Raw genomic sequence first — 22,243 nt, 5'->3', positions numbered from 1 at the left:
TGCTACGCAAAAGTTTCCGGATCCAGACTGACGCCTGGGGATATTCTAAGGTAAGGAATCTAATACTAACTAATGTTTCTTACAGATATATCGTTACCGAAGGTAAGTAACTTGTTCCTCTCAGCCGATGCACAGCTTCTAATCCAGTCTGGTTCCTGCGGAATATCCTGATGGTGAGGAATCTGCTACTAGAGTATCAACCAGAAAGAATGTTACCAAAGGTAAGTAACTTAATCAACGTTCCTAATGTGCAAGCTCTTCGAGCCAATGCAAAGTTGCTTGCTGCATTTCTTAACTTTGCATACTATCTTACTCATTGCAAATATTTCAGCTTATAGTGTCAGTGAGCTTCAGGTGCTGTTGGTGCACCAGCCCTACACCACCTTTTTTCAGACTAACTGAGTGGAGAACCCAGGTGGCTTTCTTAGCTTAAGTTGTGACTCCTTTCCATGTTGGGTAATCTTTCACCCTGCCTACTTTCTTTGCCCATCCACACCCCACAAAAATTATACTGGACCCCAAAAGGGCTTTAAGATGTATTATTGATCAAACTTAGGAACATCGTGTGGACAATTAGCTTTTTGCGGGGTTCTCTATGACAAAGAAAGAAAGGGAAGACTGTGCATAAGAGACCCTATCGAGGTGGATAGTCCTCTTCATTAAGATCTGCTACACACTGGCTAAGGAGCAGCCCCTGAAGGTCCGAGAGCCTACTCCACCAGGGCTAAGACTGCTACCACTGATTTGGCATGTAGAGAGCCTGTCCTTGGCATCTGCCAGGCTGAAACTTGGGTGTCAGTGCATATGTTCACGAGGCACGAATGCCTTGACAGCCAGTTCAGATGGGACGGACTTTTGCCTGCTCGGTCTGGAAAGAATTTTTGGTCCAAGTCCACTCCACAGACCCCCATGTAGGGAGGCACTGTTTTGATATCTATTCTAAGGTGAGGAATTTAAAGTAAGACGTATCCATCAGAAGAACAAGTTACTTACCTTCTGTAACTCTTCCTGGTGGATGCTCTATCTTACTGCAGATTGCTCCTGCCCTCCCACCTCCCCATTCTCTAAAGTGACCTCTTTTTAACATCTAAAAAGGTTAGGGATCTGCACAGTGATACCAACAATTGTTCACACTCGCGTCCGAGGATGCACAAAGAAATAGGCAAGAAACTGACATCATCCCGCAGAGTTGAAGCTTACATGTAGCTCAGCTGCATCACTTCTGTGGCAGAATTGAGTCAATCCAGAGCCTCATGACGCCACCTTTGGCATGACTAAGCATTGTTGGTGAAAGTTTTCTGGATCCAGTCTGGCACCTGGGGAGAATTCTACAGTGAGGAAGCCATGGTTAGATAGAGTATCCACCAGAAAGAGTGTTACCAAAGGTAAGTAGCTTGTTCTTTTGACCTCCTTAATAGGGAGCCATAATGGGGGGAAGTGTTTTGCTTCCACTACCATCTGTGCATTGTTCATCTATATAAAACTGGCATATTTACAAAATGCATTATCACCATTTGAAAATTGTCAGAAATTTTGTGTTGAATACCGATCTTGTGAAATTTTTGTTTTTTAGGTATGTGGAAGCCCTGATATCCCACTTCATCTTCTGAAATCTGTAGCCACATACAAAGGTGTTGAGCCCACTGCTTCACTGATCCAGTGGTTTTGGGAGGTGATGGAATCCTTTTCCAACACTGAGCGCTCTCTCTTCCTGCGGTTTGTGTGGGGCAGGACAAGGCTTCCCAGGACAATTGCTGACTTCAGAGGTCGCGACTTTGTAGTTCAGGTAATATGTTACTTCATTTACTTCCTGCTTTAAACTAGTTAGGTGTGAAATTCATATAATTCGCTTTTGCGTAATTTCGTGAAAGTTCAGCAAAATGATGCGGAATTACACGAGATGCAATACTGGCAATTGCTGCTGTATTTCTAGGATGAAATGCAGCCTGGCGTATACGTTGGAAGAGAGAACGAATTTTGCACAATAAAAATAATGAAAATAGAACCAGAAGGACTGCAAACAAAAGCCACTCGCCCTATGTTGTTTGTGTATCTCCTGTTCCTTTGCGGTACATTTTTACTATGAATGGTATGTAAATACACAATAGGGCGTAATAGCTTCATTTCAGGAAATTGCATAACAAGAGTAATGCATATTTATGCTAATTATGCTATAATGAAAATTTCGCCCAGGTCTACTTTATACTTGTATCATCAAAAATAATCATGATCCATACATTGGTAAGTCTACGACACCTGGTGCACGAGGGATGCCCCGATTCAAGGCATGCGGCTCCTGTACCCGACTAATGTCTGTGACGGATCCGCACCGCGTGTGCCTCTTTTGCCTGGAGTGCAACCACGACCTCAAGTCGTGCTCCGACTGCCATTACATGGCCCTGAAGGCTTTGCAGGAGCGGTCCCGACAGCTGCTTGAGCGCCGGCAGTCAGATCTGTGCCGTTCGAGGTCGCGGGGGAGGTCGAGGGACCGCCGCGGAGCCAGTACCACTCGTCCAAGTCATTGAAGTCTTCACACTCTGGGTCGGGTAAGTCGAAGCACAAGAGGAAGTTGAAGAAGCATCGTCGCTCTTTGACTTCTCCTCGTCGGTCAGCTGACACGACGAGGGATGCGGGCAGTCCCACTCCTGCGGCTCCGGGTGTGGAGCCTGAAAAGTGGACTCTGGGCTTCCCTCTCTTCCCGGGACCCAGGGTGACTTCTGCCCAGCTTCGTAAATTTTACGAGGCGATGCACACCATATTTGAGCATCCATATTTGAGCAGCCCGAACCAGTCGGCATGCCTTCGGGCCCTGCGGACTCAGTGGAGCGGCATAACCCTTCTCTGCGGTCTCCTCCGGCCCAGGCATTGCAGGCCCCCGTGGATCCAGATCAGCGCCGGTTGACCTTATTACACCTCCACTTGCGCCCTTTCATCCGGCACCGCAACTGACGCCAGTTGTGTCCACGGCCGGCGTTGACCCCGGCCACCAACCCGATGTGAACCCAGAGCCGAACCGCGTATCCTGGCACCAGACCAGGCGCAGAGAGGGGTTTTTGTGCTCCTGTTCACTCCCGTGGTCCATTTTCGGCCAGATTGGCAACCTGAGGACGAGGAGTAGGACTGGGAGGGGTCAGGTGACCCTTTAACTGATCAGCTAGGATCTGAACAGGACTGGAGAGAGGAACTGGGGGATCCCAGTGGTCTTGACACCTCCCATGACCTTGGTATGTTGTCTCCTCCTACCTTAGCCACGGAGGAGGGAGCGTCATATGCAGTGGTGTTGCGTAGGCAGCCAAGGCTCTCAACCTCGAGCTTCCTATGGTGGCAGCCAGGACAAACCTCCTGACAGAGGGGCTTCAGCCGGGTACGAGATCTTCGGAGCCCCTGCTGCCATTTACCGACGTCCTTTTGGGCACAAGGTCCAGGCTCAACACAGGGGCTCCCATGGATAGGATGATTGCCCAAAGCCACCGCCCGGTCCGGCTCTGGTCGACCCCCCTTTCCTCTCCCAACACCCCACCCTGGAGAGTTTGGTGGTCCAAGCCTCCACTTAGGAACCACTGTTGGCGGCCAGCGAGGAGGTCAGCCCCCCCCCCCCCCTCCAGTCAGTCTTCCCCCTATCTAGACGACTGGCTGTTAAAGGCGGGCTCGCCCCAGGCAGTCGTCTCCCACCTCCAGACTATGGCCGACCTCCTACAGTCGATGTGGTTCTCCATCAACGTGCCAAAGTAGTACCCGATTCCCTCTCAGAAGCTCCTCTTCATCGGAGCGGTTCTGGATACGACGCAGTTTCTAGTTTATCATCCTGAACAGTGAGTCCGGGATATTCGGGCTATGATTCCGATCTTTCAGCCTCTTACCCGGGTTCCCTCTGCTGTTTCCATCTAGACTGCAAGATAGAAACAGCAGAGGGGACGAATAACTCTCCGTCAAAGACAGCGGCTAAAAGCTGCCAAATACTGAACCAATATATTGGTTTCCACAATAAAGAAGATTTCCGTATATTCACGACATCCTCACAAGAACCCCTTCGAGGGTTGGAATTATCACCTCGTAAAATAACGAACGACACATTGGAGAATAGCCTTGAAAAAGTCGGGGGTTACATTCCCCAAAACGACGAAACACGTGTCGGCTGTGACGTCTCCTGAAATAAACTTCAACCACCCTGAATAAAAGGACTGAAAATCAGTTTTGTGTGTCAAATGTATGGTGGAAACACATGTATATACGTGCATTAGCTTATAAAAAGTGTGTGCTAAGGAGAATCAAGCATCTAGTCTTAACCTATTTAATATGAGTTCCTTTGAGCCACTTCACAAATGCCCTTTGAGGCTTCTGACGCAGAAAACTGCATTCCTGGTAGCCATCACAAGCCTCCTTTCCTGTCTGTCCATCAGGACAAGGTGGTTCTCAGGACTCATTCATGCTTTCTTCCTAAGGTTGTCACTGCCTTTCACATCGGGCAGTCCATCACTTTGCCCACCTTCTTTCCGCCTCCTTAGAAAGAAGAAGAGAGGCTCAACTGTCTTAACCCAAAACGTGCGCTTTCTTTCTATCTGGATCGCACGAAACAGTTCTGGGTGGATGACCAACTCTTTGTTGGCTACGTGGGCGCGAAGAAAGGTCGGGCCGTACACAAGCGAACCATTTCTCGATGGGTCATTTAGTGAATTAAAGCATGCTATTCTCTGGCTAAAAAGGAGCCTCCAGTGGGGCTACTCTCCCATTCCACCAGTGCGACGCCAGCCACTATTGCCTTGGGAGGAGGAGTTCCCCTACATGACATCTGTCATGCAGCTACGTGGGCATCAATGCACACGTTTACAAAACACTACTGTCTAGACAGCCAAGTCTGGAGAGACAGCTTCTTTAGCCGTTCTGTTCTCCAGGACTTTCTGGTGTAGCTTTGGTTCGCAGACCCACCACCTGGGTTGGTACTGCTGGGGTATCTGTTTTAAGTTACAGAATCTATAACTAACGTGTTTCTTTCAGATGCACAAGTTACTTACCTTCGGTAACGATTTATCTTTAAGAGACATCTGATAGAGACATCTAGCCGCAGATTTCTTAACTCAGAATATCCCCAGGCGTCATACTTGATCTGGAAAATTTTTGCAGCAGCACCCCTGCGCGCCGGGGGACGCGCCTCACAACCCCGCCTTGTAGCCGTCCATGTATGTGACATCAGCGAGGTCATATAAGTCCCTCCCGGCGCGCTGACATCAGTTTCCTTCTTTTCCGCGTGCAACGCGGATCCGGAGTGAGCGGTTCCTCTGGCCTGTTTTCAGACCTCCTTTTCGATGCTTGACATCAGGAACAGTGTGTGATGCCTTCGGGCTTTAAAACTTGTAATTCCTGTTCGCAGCAGATGTCCGCAACGGATCTTCATCTTATTTGCATGTGGTGTCTGAGCGAGCACCATGACTCCACGGACTGCGAAGCCTGCCAACGCCTGAAGCAGAAGTCTCAGCGGGAGCACCGTATGAAACTTCTCTCGGCACGGCTGTCGGAGTCGTCTCGTCCCCTGCCTTCCTAATCGCCGGCAGGTTCCTCTACTGTCCGGATCCGCCGTCGATCGCCCTCTTGGGCCTGGGCCATTGTTCGCCACTTGGTAAGTCGAGGCCCATGTCGCCGAGGTCTTCGGCCTCTCTTCTGTTGTCAGGGGCACTGGTTCCTGGAACATTCCAGATGTGCGCTCCCGACAGTCACCTCACCTCTACCCGCCCTTTCCATGTGTGGTGGGGCGACTCTGGTCCAAATGGAGGCATATGCTGCGGCTTTGCAGGCCTCCCTTGGGTCCTCTCCTGTTCCTGGGGCACCCTTGGGGCCTCTGCTTCTTGTGGGATCCCTGACTGACTCGCCAGTGGGTTCGCCCCCTGTGCCAGTTGAGCCTTTGCCCCCAGGAATGTGGGAAATGTCGTGGTGTTAGGGCGCGGCCCGGCTGGGTCCCCCTCTACGACCCACGGCACCTTTGACATGCCGCATAGTCCCGCTGGGCTCCCATATGGCGTCGCAGGTGGTTGCCGGTGCTCATAGCCCTGCCTTGAGCACACCCCGGCCAGCTGGGGTCAACCCCGTTCCAGTGCCATAGGCTCGGCTCCGCCTCCGCTTCTTTCTTCGGAGTCGGAGCCTGTCCTGGTTGAGGCAGAGTCGGCGCCGGTGCGGCACCGAACACTTGACTCCCCGGCTCCGGCGCCTTCTCCTTCTTCGGAAGGGGAGCTTGTCGTGGTTTCGGCGCCAGCTCAATGCCTGATGCAGCCGAGCCAGCACGGTCGGCGCGCGTCGTTTTCGCGCCACGCCGACGCCGGGTTGTGGACTCGTATCTGCAGGCCTTTGGAGGGAGTTCGGTGTCACCCTCACGCCCGGTGACACTTGAGGTATTTTTGCCAGTGCCCCCCTTGGAATTTGTGGAGCCTCCTCAGGAGCTTCCAGATCTGGCAGGCTCTTCGCCTCCCCAGGAGCACTTTCAGGGTCCTCATTCTTCAATGGGGTTCCCTTCAGTGGGGCATTGGTCGCACCCTCAGTGTCTTGGGAGGGTAAGTTTACAGCCACGGAGGGCTACCGAGGCTAGTGCGGCTTTTCTGAGAGTGGTCTCCTTGGCCAATCGCGTTTTACACATGCAACCTCCTTCTGCCCACTTGTCTGTGGACCCCTTGCTTGAGGTCCTTCAAGGTGGGTCCAGGAGTGTGGAGCCGCTTCTACCCTTTGAGCCTTCCCTTTATGATGCTCTTTTGGGTACCTGGGTTTGGCCAGCTTCAGGTGATCCGGTGGCTCGTGCGATTTTGCACCACCACTGTCCTGCTCAGCATGATCCTGTTTGTCTTTTTGTGCACCCTGATGCGCAGGGGTTTGTTTTGCAGACTGCCTTCCCATCCCTGCCCCTACTAACGATTCCTCCCTCTCTGGAGTCCAGATGGCTTGAGTCATGGGGTAGGAACATCTTTGCATCCACTAGTGCAGCCCTTCTGTTCTTAAATACAATGTGTGTTTTGGCGTGGGCTACCTTTGCCCTTTGGGACTCTGCGGAGTCCTTGCTTTCTGCCACCTGTGAAGTTGCTCACGTTGACCTCCTTCACCTCCCCCGGAATGGCTGCGACCTTGCCGAATTCACAATCCGCTCATCCTTGGATACTGCGGATTTTTTAGGCAGAGCTATGGCGGGTTCTGTTTCCTTAAGGCGTCATGCTTGGTTGCGAGATAGCGTCTTCCAAGTCAAGTCAAGTCAGAGAATTTGTATAGCGCACTACATACCCAGAGGGTCTCAAGGCGCTTAGGAAGGGGAGGAGGATTACTTGTCAAATATCCACGTTTCCGAATGGGCCGTTCACTGGCACCTTGCTGACTTTCGCCATCTCACTTAGGCCTTCTCAGGTCTGTCTTCTGTGGTGGTACTTTTTCATTTAGCATCCTTTAGATATGTTCTGTGTTCACATGGGCTGTGAGCCTTAGGTCTTCTATTCGTATGGTCAAGGGTAATTACCCTTTCATTGGCATCCCTTGGATGCGTTTTGCTTTGAGCTGACTGTTGGCCTGCTGTGGCAGTGTTCCACAGGTTGCTGTGTCTGGTCCTCTGACTGTGGTTTTGAGCCGGTGGCTCAGCTCGATAATGTCATAGAGCTCGATACTCATGTTCACAAGTTCGATTTGTTACTGCGCTCATTTGGCTTGGCTTTATTGCCCTAAGAGGAGTCCCCCATTTTATGGGGTGTGCATACTCCATGTGGGGTACTTGTATGCTATTATATAGCTCCGCTTATCTTACCCGGGCCTGGAGAACCTGTGGGCTCCATGCGTCGCTTGGTGGTCCGTTGTACGGTGTTCTATGTTTTCCCTGGTGTCATCTTCTATACGCCATGGGTTATCCTACCTGTTGCCTGTTCCACCCCCTTGCGAGGTTTCATAATCTCCTCTTCTAAAGCGGCTCCCATCTGCCTCTACTGTACTGGGAATAATTCTGTATGGACATGTTTCATGGTCCTGGCTAGTTCTGTCTATGCATATTTATATGTTTATGCATTTATGTATAAATGCCGGTTGCCATGGTATTCCTTTTCCTACGTCGCCACCTCTTTTCGAGGCTGCGAGGTCTGGACCTATATCTCCGTGCATGGGGGAGCTTTTCTGAGTTGTTTGCAAGTTGCCCATACGGTTCCTCCTTGCTTCCACTTACTGGGGTGATTTCCCAATTTGACAATTGCTCCCTTATTGGTGTTAAACACTGTACTTGATCTTTACTGGAGTGTTTGGTCTCGGATTCTGAGACTCTTCCCACGATTCTTTACCTTGGTGTTTTTTGGTGGCCACTTCCTTCGGATATGCCTCTTTACAAATTATCAGCCTACTATTGTAAAAGCTACGCCTGCAGGACGGCTCTTCTGCTGACAGTGGTCCCTGGCTACTCCTTGCAGGTCTCTATTTGTGGGTTGTTTCTCACTTTGGCTTCATATTGCCCAGTCGAGCACTCTTATGCTTTCTTGTGTACGCCACTTTGAGGTCTCTATGGCCTTTTGCCTTCTGCATATTTCTATGGTGCCCTGCTTCAGCGGGTTTTAAGTTGCTGCTGTTCGCCCCTGTTTCCCCTTTTTGGGATTGGGTGTGCACTTGGCGTGTTTCTTGTTCCGCCTGTTATTATCAATCCATTCCTCAGTCTCTAGCTCTTGCCTTTGAGTTCTTGGCACCAGCTCCTTCAGCCTTCCTTCGATAGGCTAGTCTGTTAGGCTCTGGTTGCATCTCTTCAGGTTCTTTTCGACTTTGGCGTCAGTGTACTCATCGTGCGCTATTAAGCGGAGAGTGGTCCTTCTTCCTCTCTCTGTCTCTATTTCTTTGTTCTGGTATAAGGCTCTTGCCTTTCTACCTGTCATTTTTATACGGGTATGGTGTAGCGCCATACTGGCATTTTTAGGATGTCTGCCATCCTGTTATTTCTGCTCTTCCGAGCTGCTTGGGTTGCTGTCTGGCTGTTCCGCCACAGCTCTCCCATTATCCGTCACTCTGTTGCTGGATCAGATGCTTGACGCTTTCTGTTGATCAGTCGCAGACCCACCTCCCCTTTGGGGTATGGCTGTGGTATCTATTCTAAGTTAAGGAATCTGCGGCTAGATGTCTCTATCAGATGTACGAGTTACGTATCTTCCGTAACCATGTATCTGGTAGAGACGTTGTCTAGCTGCAGATTCCTTAACACCCACCCAGCCTCCCCGTTCTGCGAGGACCTTGCAGAGTGGTGACTCCACTGGCCTCTTCAGGTGCCATTGGGTTATCTCTGAAGGGAGTTCAGATTGTTGCACCCCTCTGAGAGTTTCCATATACAGTTGACTTCTGCTGAGGGGCTTCTTTCCTGTAATGGGGTGCCTATCTGAAAGAAACAGGTTAGTATTAGATTCCTTACCTTAGAATATCCCCAGGCGTCAGTCTGGATCCGGAAACTTTTGCGTAGCAGTACCCCTGCGCGTCGGTAGGCGTCGTCTGCAGGCGTCCCCTGCGGCTCCGCGTCCGTCGTCGGCATCGTGCGCCGTGATGACGTCGCTGGAGTATATAGACGCCGCCTCCGCGCGCTGACGTCAGTTCTTCTTTTTTTACGCGCCAGTAAGCGCAGATCCGAAGAGCAGTACTCCGGTCTTTTGACCAAGTTTTGTAAAACTTCTTTATACTTTTTGGTGCCGGTAGGATGCCCGGTTTCAAGAATTGTGACGGTTGTGACCGCACGATGTCGGTCACGGACCATCACCGACTCTGCCTCCGGTGCCTGGGCCCCGACCACGACGTGGACGCCTGCGTCGATTGCCGGGCCTTGACAAATAAGGCTAGACTGGAGCGGTCCCGCAAGCTGCTCGAGCTCCGGGTGTCGGCCTCGCGTCGAGAGCGGTCCCGGTCCGGCCGGAGGTCCAGGGAGCGTTCGAGGGAGCGGTTGCGGAGCCGTGCCGAGCGCTCCGGAAGTCGTCACCATTCGTCTGGTTCCTCAGGTAGGAAGCACAAGAAGTCGGGGCGTCGTCATCGTACCTCCGACTCCCCCCGACGCTCGCACGACACGGCCGGGGGTTCGGGTGACCCCGCGTCTCCGCGAGAGTCGCCGGTGCGGCCTGCTCCATACCCTCCGGTCCCTAGGCTAGGCGCGACGCCCGAGGAGATTGAGGCGTTCCTCATGGCCATGAGGGCGCTCACTCCTCCGACGGGGCCTACGGCGCCTTCGGGCCCAGTGCTACCGTCCGGGGGCCCTAGCGGTTCGGGTGTCCCTGCCTCGACGCCATCGGGTGCTCCGGCCCCGGTGCCGCCGACGGCTCCGACCCCGGCGCTGCAGGGGCCTTCGGGGTCGACGCCGGCTGGTCTACCGGCCTCTCCGGTGCCGATTCCATCGGGGTTACCCCCGACGCCGTCCCCGCGCGGCGCCGGTGCCGGCTTCGGCCGGCGCCGGGGCTCCGGCGCCGGCTCCGACGGCGTCGTCCCCATGCCCTCCCCGAATCCGGACGCGGAGTCGGACCGGCGTCGCTCGACGCCGGGCTCGATGCCGATGGGGCCTGTGAACCCCGAGGAGCCGGTCTACATTGTTGACTCCGAATATGGAGATGATGTAGAGTACGGAGAGGGTTGGGAGGGGTCTGAGGACCCTCTGTCACGTGAGTGTCAGTACGACGTGGACTGGTCAGGTGACTTGGGTGATGCCAGTTGTCTGGACGACTCTCCTAACCCTGGCTTTGTCTCGCCTCCTACCGTGGCATCGGAGGAGGGGGCTGCTTATTCAGTGGTGTTGATGAGGGCGGCCAAGGCCTTACACCTTGAGCTCCCCGTCGCGGCCGTGAGGCCTAACATCCTCACTGAGGTCTTCAAACCGCAGTCATGCCCACAGGAGCCACTGCTGCCGTTTAACGAAGCCTTGTCGGACGTTCTTTTGGGCACGTGGTCCAGGCCCTCTTCAGGTTCGCCTGTTGATAGGAACGTGGCTAGACGCCACCGTCCGTGTCGGGACGACCCCAAGTTCCTGTCCACCCATCCCACCCCTGAGAGTCTGGTGATCCAGGCCTCGACTTCCCAGACCGCATTCCCGTCGGCCCCGCCCGACCGGGAATCTAAGAGGTACGACCAGTATGGCAAGAAGGTCTTCTCATCCCTGAGTTTGGGACTGCGGTCTTGCAACACCGCTTGCCTCTTGGGCCGCTACACCCACTCTGTGTGGGATACGGTCGCGGAACTGCTGCCAGAATGCCCCATGGAGGTGCGGGCGAAGCTCGGCAAGGCTGTGGCTGAGGGCCGAGACGCAGCAAAATATTCCATACGGTGTGGTCTTGATACGACCGACTCGCTGGGCAAAGCGATGTCCACGATGGTGGCGGTTCGTTGCCACGCCTGGCTGAGATCCGCCAACTTTTCGGCAGATGTCCAGAATGCCTTGATGGACATGCCATTTGATGGCTGTCGCCTGTTTGGTGACAAGGCGGACCACGCGCTGGAGCGCTTCAAGGACTCCAGGGTCACGGCCAAGTCCTTGGGTCTCTCGACCCAGCGCCAGCAAACGGGTTCGTTTCGCTCCTTTCGTGGCCAAGGAAGGGGCGTCCCCACACGTGCTGCCAGCCACGCGCCGCAACAATCTTATCAACGCGGTGGCGGCCGTGGAAACCGCCGTGGAGGCGGTCGGGGTCAATGGCGAGGTCAGGCCACACCTCCCCCCGCAGCATCAGCCTCCAAATCCTCCTAGTCCGTGCTTTCAGGCCCATGTGACGCCAGTGGGTGGCAGGGTTCGCCATCACCACGCCCGCTGGCGCGCAGTCACATCGGACAGGTGGGTGCTGCAACTCGTCCGAAGGGGCTACTCCCTCCCCTTCGAGACCAATCCTCCAGCCATGCCACCGCAGAACCACCGTGTGTCGGGGGACCACTTGACACTTCTGCAGGAGGAAGTTACGGCCCTCTTGGCCAAGGGGGCCATCGAGCGCGTTCCTGGGCCAGAAGTAGGGCGTGGTTGCTATTCCCACTACTTTCTGGTGCCCAAAAAGGACAAAGGGGGCCTACGTCCTATCTTGGATCTACGGAACGTCAACGGCTTCCTCCGGAAGGAGAAGTTCAAGATGTTGACATTAGCTCAGGTCTTGGCTGCTCTAGACCCGCAAGACTGGATGGTAGCGTTGGACTTGCAGGATGCGTATTTTCACATCCCCTTCCGGCCCACCGGCGTTACCTGCGGTTCACGGTAGGCCAGGAGCACTTTCAGTTTATCGTGCTCCCCTTTGGCCTTACAAGCGCCCCACGGGTGTTCACAAAGGTGATGGCGGTGGTCGCAGCCCATCTGCGCAGGTTAGGGGTTTCAGTCTTCCCCTACCTAGACGACTGGTTGTTGAAGGCGGGCTCGCCCCAGACAGTCGTCCACCACCTTCAGATGACGGCAGACCTCTTGCACGAGCTAGGGTTCTCCATCAATGTGCCGAAATCACACCTGTGTCCCTCTCAAAAGCTCCTTTTCATCGGAGCGGTTCTGGACTCGGCGCAGTTTCGGGTTTATCCTCCGGAACGGCGGGTCCGGGATATACAGGCTTTGATTCCCATCTTTCAGCCGCTATCCCGGGTTTCGGTCAGGTTGACGCTGCGGCTGCTGGGGCTGATGGCTTCCTGCATCCTTCTGGTGCATCACGCCCGGTGGCGGATGCGGGCTCTGCAGTGGGACCTGAAGTTTCAGTGGGCCCAGCATCAGGGCAACTTGTCCGACCACGTCTTGATCTCGGAGGGCACTGCGAGACAACTGCAGTGGTGGCTTACGGACCGCGATTGGGTCAGAGGCAGATCCCTCTCCCTTCCCCAACCGGAGCACGTTGTCGTGACGGATGGGGAGGCCACTTGGGAGAGGTGGAGATCAGAGGCATCTGGTCTCCGGCGGAGTCCCGGCTCCATATAAACCTGTTGGAGCTACGTGCGATTCGTCTAGCACTGAAGGCATTCCTCCCCTTTGTCAACGGGAGTGTGGTGCAAGTGTTCACGGACAACACCACCGCCATGTGGTACTGCAACAAGCAGGGCGGGGTGGGGTCGTGGACCCTTTGCCAGGAGGCTCTGCGTCTCTGGCAATGGCTGGAACGTCAGGGCGTGACTCTGACGGTTCAACACCTGGCAGCTTCTCTGAACGCCAGGGCGGACGAACTCAGCCGTCGGTGCTCGATGGATCACGAATGGCGTCTGAACTCGGACGTGGCGCAAGGCCTCTTTCTGCAATGGGGAGAGCCTTGGTTAGATCTATTCGCCACAGAAGAGAACGCGCAATGTCATCAGTTCTGCGCGTTGGAGTTTCCAAGACGGCACTCGCACGGCGACGCCTTTCGGCGCGAGTGGAGTTGCGGTCTGTTGTACGCCTTTCTGCCTATACCACTTCTGCCCAGAGTGCTGAAGAAGATCAGGCGCGACCGGGCCCAAGTTATCCTTGTGGCTCCGGACTGGGCTCGAAGGTACTGGTATCCCGAGCTACTCAGCATGTCAGTCGGTCCCCCGATCCGCCTGCCCCTTCAGGAGGACCTTCTGTCGCAGCAGCAGGGGACGGTCCTCCACCCGAACCTGTCCAGTCTCCACCTCCATGCTTGGAGATTGAGCGGCGATAGTTGAGGCCATTTGACTTGCCTCCTGAAGTCTGTGATGTGATTCTGGCAGCCAGGCCTCCCTCCACAAAGTCGGTATACGCCTGTCGGTGGAACAGATTTGTGGCATGGTGCACAGCAAAGGCTGTGGACCCTCTTTCTGCCCCTCTTTCCGAGGTTCTTCTTTTTCTTCTCTCTCTTGCCCAGCAGGGCTCTGCTCTGGGCACTATCAAGGGCTACCTTTCGGCCCTTTCAGCCTTTCTAAGGCTTCCTGATCAGCCTTCTTTGTTCAAATCCCCGGTTGTAACGAGATTCTTGAAGGGCATCACACACATGTATCCACCTGTTCCGTTTGTGATGCCTCAGTGGGACTTGAACCTAGTTATGACCTTCTTGATGTGTGCTCCCTTTGAGCCACTTCATTCCTGTCCTCTCCGTCTCCTGACTTTAAAGACGGCTTTCCTGGTTGCCATCACCTCTGCCAGGAGAGTGAGTGAGCTCCAGGCTCTTTCTGTCAAACCTCCCTTCCTGTCCATTCATCCAGACAAGGTGGTTCTGAGAACTAGACCTTCTTTCCTGCCCAAAGTTGTCTCTGCTTTTCACATCGGGCAGTCCATCACCCTCCCTTCCTTCTTCCCACCTCCGCATCCTTCAAAGGATGAAGAGCGGCTCCATCGTCTGGACCCAAAACGTGCGCTTTCATTTTATATGGATCGCACACGCCAGTTCCGGGTGGATGACCAACTGTTTGTTGGCTACGTGGGTGCGAAGAAGGGACGGTCGGTCCACAAACGGACTATCTCTCGATGGGTCGTTCTCTGCATCAAAGCATGCAACTCTTTGGCTCGGAAGGAGCCTCCTGTTGGGCTGAGGGCCCATTCCACTCGGGCCACGGCGGCTACTACTGCCCTGGGCCGGGGCGTCCCCTTGCAGGACATTTGCCAGGCGGCTACGTGGGCCTCGCTGCACACCTTTGCGAGGCACTACTGCCTGGACAGTCAAGTCCGGAGGGATGGCTTCTTTGGCCGTTCGGTCCTCCAGGACTTTCTGGTGTAGGATTGTATTGGTTCACAGACCCACCACCGGGGTTGGTATTGCTAGGGTATCTATTCTAAGGTAAGGAATCTAATACTAACCTGTTTCTTTCAGATGAACAAGTTACTTACCTTCGGTAACGATATATCTGTAAGAAACAGTAGTTAGTATTAGATTCCTTACCGCCCCACCCGTCCTCCCCGTTCTGCGAACTGATACCTAGGGTTAAGGACATCCCTTTCAGGGCCCTAGTTTCAAATGGCACCAGTGTTGGTTCTCACATCGCTCTGCGTGTTCTGGCGCGGAAAAGCTGTGTACAAAGAACTGACGTCAGCGCGCAGAGGCGGCGTCTATATACTCCAGCGACGTCATCACGGCGCACGACGCCGACGACGGACGCGGAGCCGCAGGGGACGCCTGCAGACGACGCCTACCGACGCGCAGGGGTACTGCTACGCAAAAGTTTCCGGATCCAGACTGACGCCTGGGGATATTCTAAGGTAAGGAATCTAATACTAACTACTGTTTCTTACAGATATATCGTTACCGAAGGTAAGTAACTTGTTCTTTGATTCGCTAGGAGATTTGTTTTCCTCTCCAGTTTCCTTTCCTTCCTTCCACCTTATCTATTGACTCAGTCTTAGTCTCCTCTTGGTCGTCCTCTTTGGGGTCGGTTGTGCTCTGTTTCCAACCTCCGTTATTATAGGGGAAGGGCCAGTCTTTTCATACCCTCCTACAGTGGACTGTTGTTCTTTCTGTGCTCCGTTCTTTCTGGACGGCACAGTTCTACATGGTAATATCAGTCTATGTTCGAGGCATATGAGCTGCAGATTACACACATTTGCATAGATCGCCATCTAGTGTGGGGCCTGGATGTTTGCACTTGTTTTTGTCCTGAAAGGTTCTTTGGAAGTCACGAGATAGGTGACTCCTCCTTTGGATCACATTGCGCATGGGCATCGGTGTAGGAAGGTGGATATCTGACTATGGTTACCCCCAACTTTTTGCCTGGTGTTTTGCTGGTTTTTCGACTTAGACCTGGGACCCTGCTATTCAGGGCCCCAGGCCTACTTCTCTCGCTGTAAAATGGATTCCATGTACCTTAGGTGCATACCCAATTGGATACTGAGTCGCCTTATCAGTCCCTGTACAGTGTACCTTAGGTACCCAGGGCATAGGTGTACCCAGGGCCTACCAGGGGCTGCAGCATGTATTATGCCACCCCTGGCTGGCCACTCAAATCTGACACAACTGGCTGCACGACAGCTGGAGCAAGGTGGTGTAATCACCCTTTGCTTTAGATATAGTATTCCTATATCTAACCCTAAAATGGACACATATATTCCTATCAGTCACTCCTATGGCAGGCCTTATCAATCCTGAAGGCAGAGTGCTTGAAATTATGTGAGATGGTGCTCTGGCATGAGCTGAGCCCGTTTGCAGCTTTGCGGACCCAAGTCCTAATAGCTGTTCCATGATAACGCGTACCATATACTCTTAATTGCATTATAATCCTCGCGGTTATTTGCCAACTTTGCTCTTGCTTTATCAAAACATGTCGAGTAAGGTGTCATACGAATTGGAATACTAACCCCTCGCCAATTCTGGGGACGGGGTTAGCATTCCACCCTTCTAGAGGGACACGACATGAATGTAACTGTGAACCCCGGTTAAAACTAACTCGAGCCTCAGCATCACAAAATGGATGCTGCCACCACAGACACAAGTCTGACCTCCTGCTGCTGGGAGTCCTTCCAGCAAGGAGAGCTTGGACAAAGGGTTTCCTGTCAGGGGCGGTGCTAGCACCATCCCAGACAGGGTTTTGTGTATCCCAGGTAGGCAGGGCTGAGAGGAAGGTGACTGCAAGTGGCACCCCGGTGCTCACTGTGCATATGCCGGCTTAAACCAGTTCCAGGGGCACACCAGCCCCTGAGCTGGGGAAAGTCCGGACAAGGGAGAGGGGTGTAACCACCCCCCTCTTGGTCCCACCCATGGGCAGGACCTAGTCGCGTGCCAGACCCTTTTCTTAGGATAAAGGTAGGAGCAGGCCCCCTTCCCAAATTAGATCATTCTGAATCTTGACTACTTTCCACGAAAGGACTCTTGACTTTTTCTGAAGACTCTTCCTTGTGGCTAAGGAGTAGCCACCCTGCACCCGCAGGCACCATCTAAGCATCGCGGTTTGCTGTAAGTCCATCCTCCGGATCAAGACTGCCCAGCTCGACCAGACCCGGATTCCCTGGCATCTCTGACCTCTACCTGCATCATCAGCCCAGCAGAGATTTGTGGGTGTGACGAGACCTGAGGGACTGGCCATTTTCAAAACTGCACGACGCTTAACCAGCACGACCGCCTAGGGATCCTCGAGTGGGTGCTTTGGGGTTTGAAAAGCCCTAACTCTGAGCAGCTCCAGCACCGAAGTCCAGCCCCCCAGCATCCACGAGATCTGCGTGGGGCCCTTCTGCTCTTTGCTGCTCACCGCGTTGTCCGGTCACTTGCCTGCTGGCTAGTGGCCCTCTTGACGACGAACCACGACGATTACACCGTTAGTCTGGTTGCTCCAGACTGGCCCTTGCTCCCTTCCAAAAGATGAGCACCCCGGACCCTCCTGGTCCACTCCAGACGCCATCTTGACTCCACCGCGTGGGCTTGACTTTGCCAAGGTTTGTTGCCCCAATCCTGGGTCCTGCATTGCCGACAGCAGACACCTTCGTGGGACAGCTCGCAGCTCCAGCCTGGTCGCCGACAACGCCTCCTGGTCCGAGGGACAGCAGAGTCCAGCGTTGCCCACTCACCTGGTCGAGGTGACTTCATCCGGTGCCATCCTGGTGCCCACCTAATCACTGGCTAGTGATTAAGAACTGAGTCCCCTCTGCTTTCAGGTCATCTCCATCATCGATCCAGGCTTGGATCACATCGAACATCTTCTCTAGTCGCCTGCCAGCAACTTCTTGTTTCAGGCTCCATAGACTTCAACGAGGATTCCCGACGTCTTTTGAACCCTATGCAGCCGCAGCCCCTGGGCTAGGTAACCTGAGCATTTCGGTGCTCTAACGTAGGTTCACTATCTAAGTGTCCAGAACCTTTTTCGTTTTCAGTCTATCTAGTCGGATTCGTCCGATAACAGTAACTTTGCAAATACTAGCCTCCATAGACTTTGTCCCGCATCCCGCGTGAGAGTGCACACTCTGCACCCGAACTCCCTAGGCCTCCTGCTCCTAACCTTAGGGTTCAGTAGTGTAGTCCTAGCGATCCTGAAGCCTCTGGATCTTGTTACTTACCAGCTAGTATTTTGCATTCCACTTTTAGTGTATATGGTTTTTCGTGCCCCTCGGGCATTTGTGTAAATTGTGCAACTTAACGTATTTTCTTAAGAGTTTTGTTGTGTGCTTAGCTCCCTGACTCATAAAGAGTTCAGGGTAGACTTGTTATAAATAAATATCCTTTTATTTTCATAACAACTTGTGTGGTGTCCTTTCACTTGGTGTTCAAGGGGTATATGTGATGGCATAACAGCTGGCTTAACACGCCCTCTAGAGTTTAGCCTAAAGACTGCTCTTGTCCATACTACTAGGATAGCTGGTCTATAAGGTTGACTTACAACCAATCATCAATAAGGGTCGTTTGGTATGATACACAGTGATCACTAGAATAGTGAGCACTATATATCAGGCCAACTTCTCACAATCGGCTCCATCCTCAGATTGTTTTTTTTCCACCATCGGACTCGGATGCGTTTCCTGCGTTCCGGTTTGGAACCGAGTTTCGTTCGGCGCGCAATCCCTCACCCGTTTCCGACGGTATTGTCTCTAACGCGCTTCCCTTCTCCACGTGAGTCTCGACAATTTCGAAGTCTTCGATTCCAGTCGTCGACGAAGGCCTCATCTTCTAGCTCATGGAAAGGACGCCATTCAAGAAGTGTCCTCAATGTGGGTCGAAGTTTCCCCACACCGATCTCCATGAGGTGTGCAACCTTTGCCTCTCACTGGAGCACGAGGCCAGGAACTGTTCAGCTTGTGCCTCCTTCTGCTCCAAGAAGACAATTCAAGACAGACGAGCTCGAAGGACCATGGCTCGCTCGCCAGCTTTGATCCCCGACGACATCTTTGAAGAGGGCGTTGACGTACCAGAACAGCAGCGGGACGAAAAAAGCGCCAGCTACTCCGATGCCGAAAACTCAGACGTCGAGGACATCACACTAGTCCCCTCTCAATCACCTAACCCATGCGATGATTATAACACCCCTGACGTTCCTTACGTTCCTCAAGATGATGTATATCCCTCCAGGCCTTTCCCCCCAGAGGACAGTACAGGTTTTAACCTGCTTGTCCATAGGGCTGCCCAATACCATGGGGTTGACCTACACACAGACACTGTGGAGGAAGATTTCTTAATGGACAAGTTCGACACCACACAAAGGTCCACTTCAATTCTGCAGATGCTTAAGGGGGTCATTAAGCATGTACCAGACGTATTTAAAGATCCAGTCAGGGCTCAAGTCCGCAACCCCCAGATTGAGAAAAAATACAAAGCTGCCCCTACAGATCCAGCCTATATTAGAGGCCCGCACCACTAGACTCCCTTGTAGTCTCCAATGCACAGAAACGGGCCAATTCCCAAACATCAGGTAAGGCCCCCCACCAGATAAGCAGTCTAAACTCCTTGACGCCTCTGGTAGACAAATGGCGTCTCAGGCAGCAAACATATGGCGCATCGCCAATACTCAAGCGCTGTTAGCAAGGTATGACTGGGCACATTTTGATGAGCTGGAATCCATAATGCAGCATCTCCCAGACAAATATAAAAATAGGGCCAATGAACTCGTACAGGAAGGTAAAACTATCACCAATACCTCCATCCGTTGTGCCCTAAATGCAGCAGATACTGCTTCAAGGGCAATTAACTCCAGGGTCCTTTTGCGTAGCCATGCTTGGCTACGTATTTCAGGTTTCAAACCTGAAGTCCAGAGTTCCATCCTCAATCAACCATTTGATGAGCAACACCTATTTGGCCCTAATGTCGATGTATCCCTTGAAAAGATGAAAAAGGATACAGACACAGCTAAATCCATAGGAGCCATGCAGTTGCAAACTCCCAGATGCTCTTTTTGTCGCTCATACTACAGAGGCAACACAAGAGGCTACTCTTCCGATAGCCCCTCCACTTCTTATAAGACCCCTAGCCAATCCACCTTCACTAGGGGCTACCAAAGAGGGTGTTTCAGGGGTAACAATAACAAAGGCTGAGGCAAAACTAAAAACTCCTGCTCTGCCACCACCCCTACCCAATGACTTTCCTCCACTTCCCCCTCACCATTCCACACCAGTGGGGGGAAGACTACAACAATTCCTTCCTGTCTGGACCAACATCACATCAGACAGGTGGGTGCGACAAATTATTCAATCAGGTTACTGTCTCAAACTAACATCTACCCCCCCCCCCCCCCCCCAAACATACCACCCAGACAGAGCCAATGTCACAAGAGCATCTATTACTGCTAAAGCAAGCGATAATATCCCTACTAGAAAAAAGTGCAATAGAACAAGTTCCTCTGCACCAACAAAACAAGGGAGTTTACTCTCTCTACTTTCTTATCCCAAAGAAGGACGGCTCTCTAAGGCCTATTCTAGGCTTCAGACCCCTAATCATGTACATACAGTCTGACCATTTTCACATGGTCACACTTAAACAGGTCCTTCCTCTTCTTTCACAAAACTACTTCCTTGCTACTCTAGATCTCAAGGACGCCTACTTCCCCATTCCCATTCACAACGCTCACACAAAGTATCTCAGATTTGTAATAGACGGTCAGCACTATCAATTCAAAATACTCCCATTCGGAGTCACAACAGCACCAAGAGTATTCACCAAGTGCCTAGCAGTAGTGGCAGCACACTTAAGAAGACAGCACATTCACGTCTTCCCATATCTAGACGACTGGCTCATAAAAGCCAGCTCCTACAACCAGTGTGTACAACACACTCACGCCACGATCCAACTGCTTCACAACTTGGGGTTCATAATAAACCACACCAAGTCCCATCTTCAACCGTCCCACATACAACAATACCACGGTGCCACAATAAACACCTCAACAGCGCTAGCTTATCCCTCTCCTGTCAGAATAGCAAACATGCAAGCTCTTCTCACAAAATTTCAACCAGAACACTCCCTTCCAGCTCGAGTGTTCATGCAGCTCATAGTGATGATGGCCTCTTGCATTTTTATAGTGCCCCATGCAAGACTACAAATGCGTCCTCTCCAAGAGTGCTTAGCACGCCAATGGAACCAGGCTCAAGGTCAATTAACAGATCTAGTGTTGGTGGACGGTCGTACTCATCGCTCTCTGCAGTGGTGGAACACCATAAACCTTTCCAAAGGGCGACCGTTCCTCGAACCAGTTCCTCAGATAGCCTTGCCAGTGGATGCATCGCTCTCCGGCTGGGGAGCCCACCTACTGCAAAACACCATGCAAGGCAGGTGGACACCACAACAAAATTTACTCCATATCAACCACCTGGAGTTACTTGCAATATTCCTAGCCTTAAAAGCATTCCAAATATCAAACAAGACTGTATTAGTCCGCACAAACAACATAACAGCAATGTATTACATACAGAAACAGGGTGGAACACACTCCCTGCAACTCTCTCAGCTAGCAAAGAACATATGGCGGTGGGCTATACCTCAAAACATATTCCTCTTAGCCCAACATGTTCCAGGGGTACAAAACACCATGGCAGATCTGTTAAGCCGTCAAACACAACAGATCTACGAGTGGGACCTTCATCCACAAGTTCTTCAACAGTTCTTTCAGATGTGGGGACAACCTCAGATAGACCTCTTTGCCACCCATAAAAACGCCAAATGCCCAAGCTTCGCCGCCAGATATCCACACCCACTATCCAAAGGCAATACAATATGGATGAACTGGTCAGGCAAATTTGCGTGCGCTTTTCCGCTGCTCCCACTCATGCCACTAGTAGTGCGCAAACTACGGCAGCATTCTCTAACCCTCATTCTAGTTGCTCCAACATGGGCCAGACAACCATGGTACACCATGTAGGAGAGTAGGGTCTGCAATCCTATGGTCACCCCAGATTTTTGCTTTTTGCTTCACTGGTTTACGACTTTCCCTGGCTGTGGGCCTGCTAATCAGACCAACAGCCTAGCTGTTCTCTCTCTAAATTGACATCCATGTACCTTAAGTGCATTTACCAATTGGTATTGGGTCACTCTTGTAAGTCCTTGTACAGTGTACCATAGGTACCCAGGACCTAAGTGAACCCAAGGCCTACCAGGGGCTGCAGCATGTATTATGCCACCCCTGGCTGGCCATCCAAATCTGACACAACTGGCTGATCGATCAGCTGGGGCAAGGTGGTGTAATCACCCTTTGCTTTAGATATAGTATACCTATATCTAAACCTAAAATGGACACATATACTCCTATAAGTCACTCCTATGGCAAGCCTTAACAATCCTGGAGGTAGAGTACTTGGAATTATGTGAGATGGTGCTCTAGCATGAGCTGAGCCTGTCTGCAGCTTTCGGAACTAAGTCCTTTAGCTGTTTCCATGATAACGCTATACCATATACTCTTAAGTACATTATAATCCTTGCGGTTATTGCTAACTATGGTATAACATTATCAA

At 52.4% G+C, this 22,243-nt stretch overlaps 1 protein-coding gene across 5 annotated transcripts in view; it reads left to right on the top strand.

The window, feature by feature from the left end:
* Positions 1–22,243, top strand: part of HERC2 (HECT and RLD domain containing E3 ubiquitin protein ligase 2) — a 1,676,463-nt gene that overhangs the window by 1,642,004 nt on the left and 12,216 nt on the right. For all 5 annotated transcript variants that reach the window (XM_086934186.1, XM_086934185.1, XM_086934187.1 and 2 more), the window contains one exon: positions 1,574–1,786. In XM_086934186.1, the coding sequence (XP_086790312.1) occupies positions 1,574–1,786 (213 nt within the window). The remainder of the gene's footprint in view (positions 1–1,573; positions 1,787–22,243) is intronic.

The sequence above is a fragment of the Lissotriton vulgaris genome, chromosome 8 (assembly GCF_964263255.1).
Source record: "Lissotriton vulgaris chromosome 8, aLisVul1.2, whole genome shotgun sequence".
NCBI lineage: Eukaryota > Metazoa > Chordata > Amphibia > Caudata > Salamandridae > Lissotriton > Lissotriton vulgaris.
Note: the sequence above shows the minus strand (reverse complement) of the source record. Positions and strands in the feature narration are given on the sequence as shown.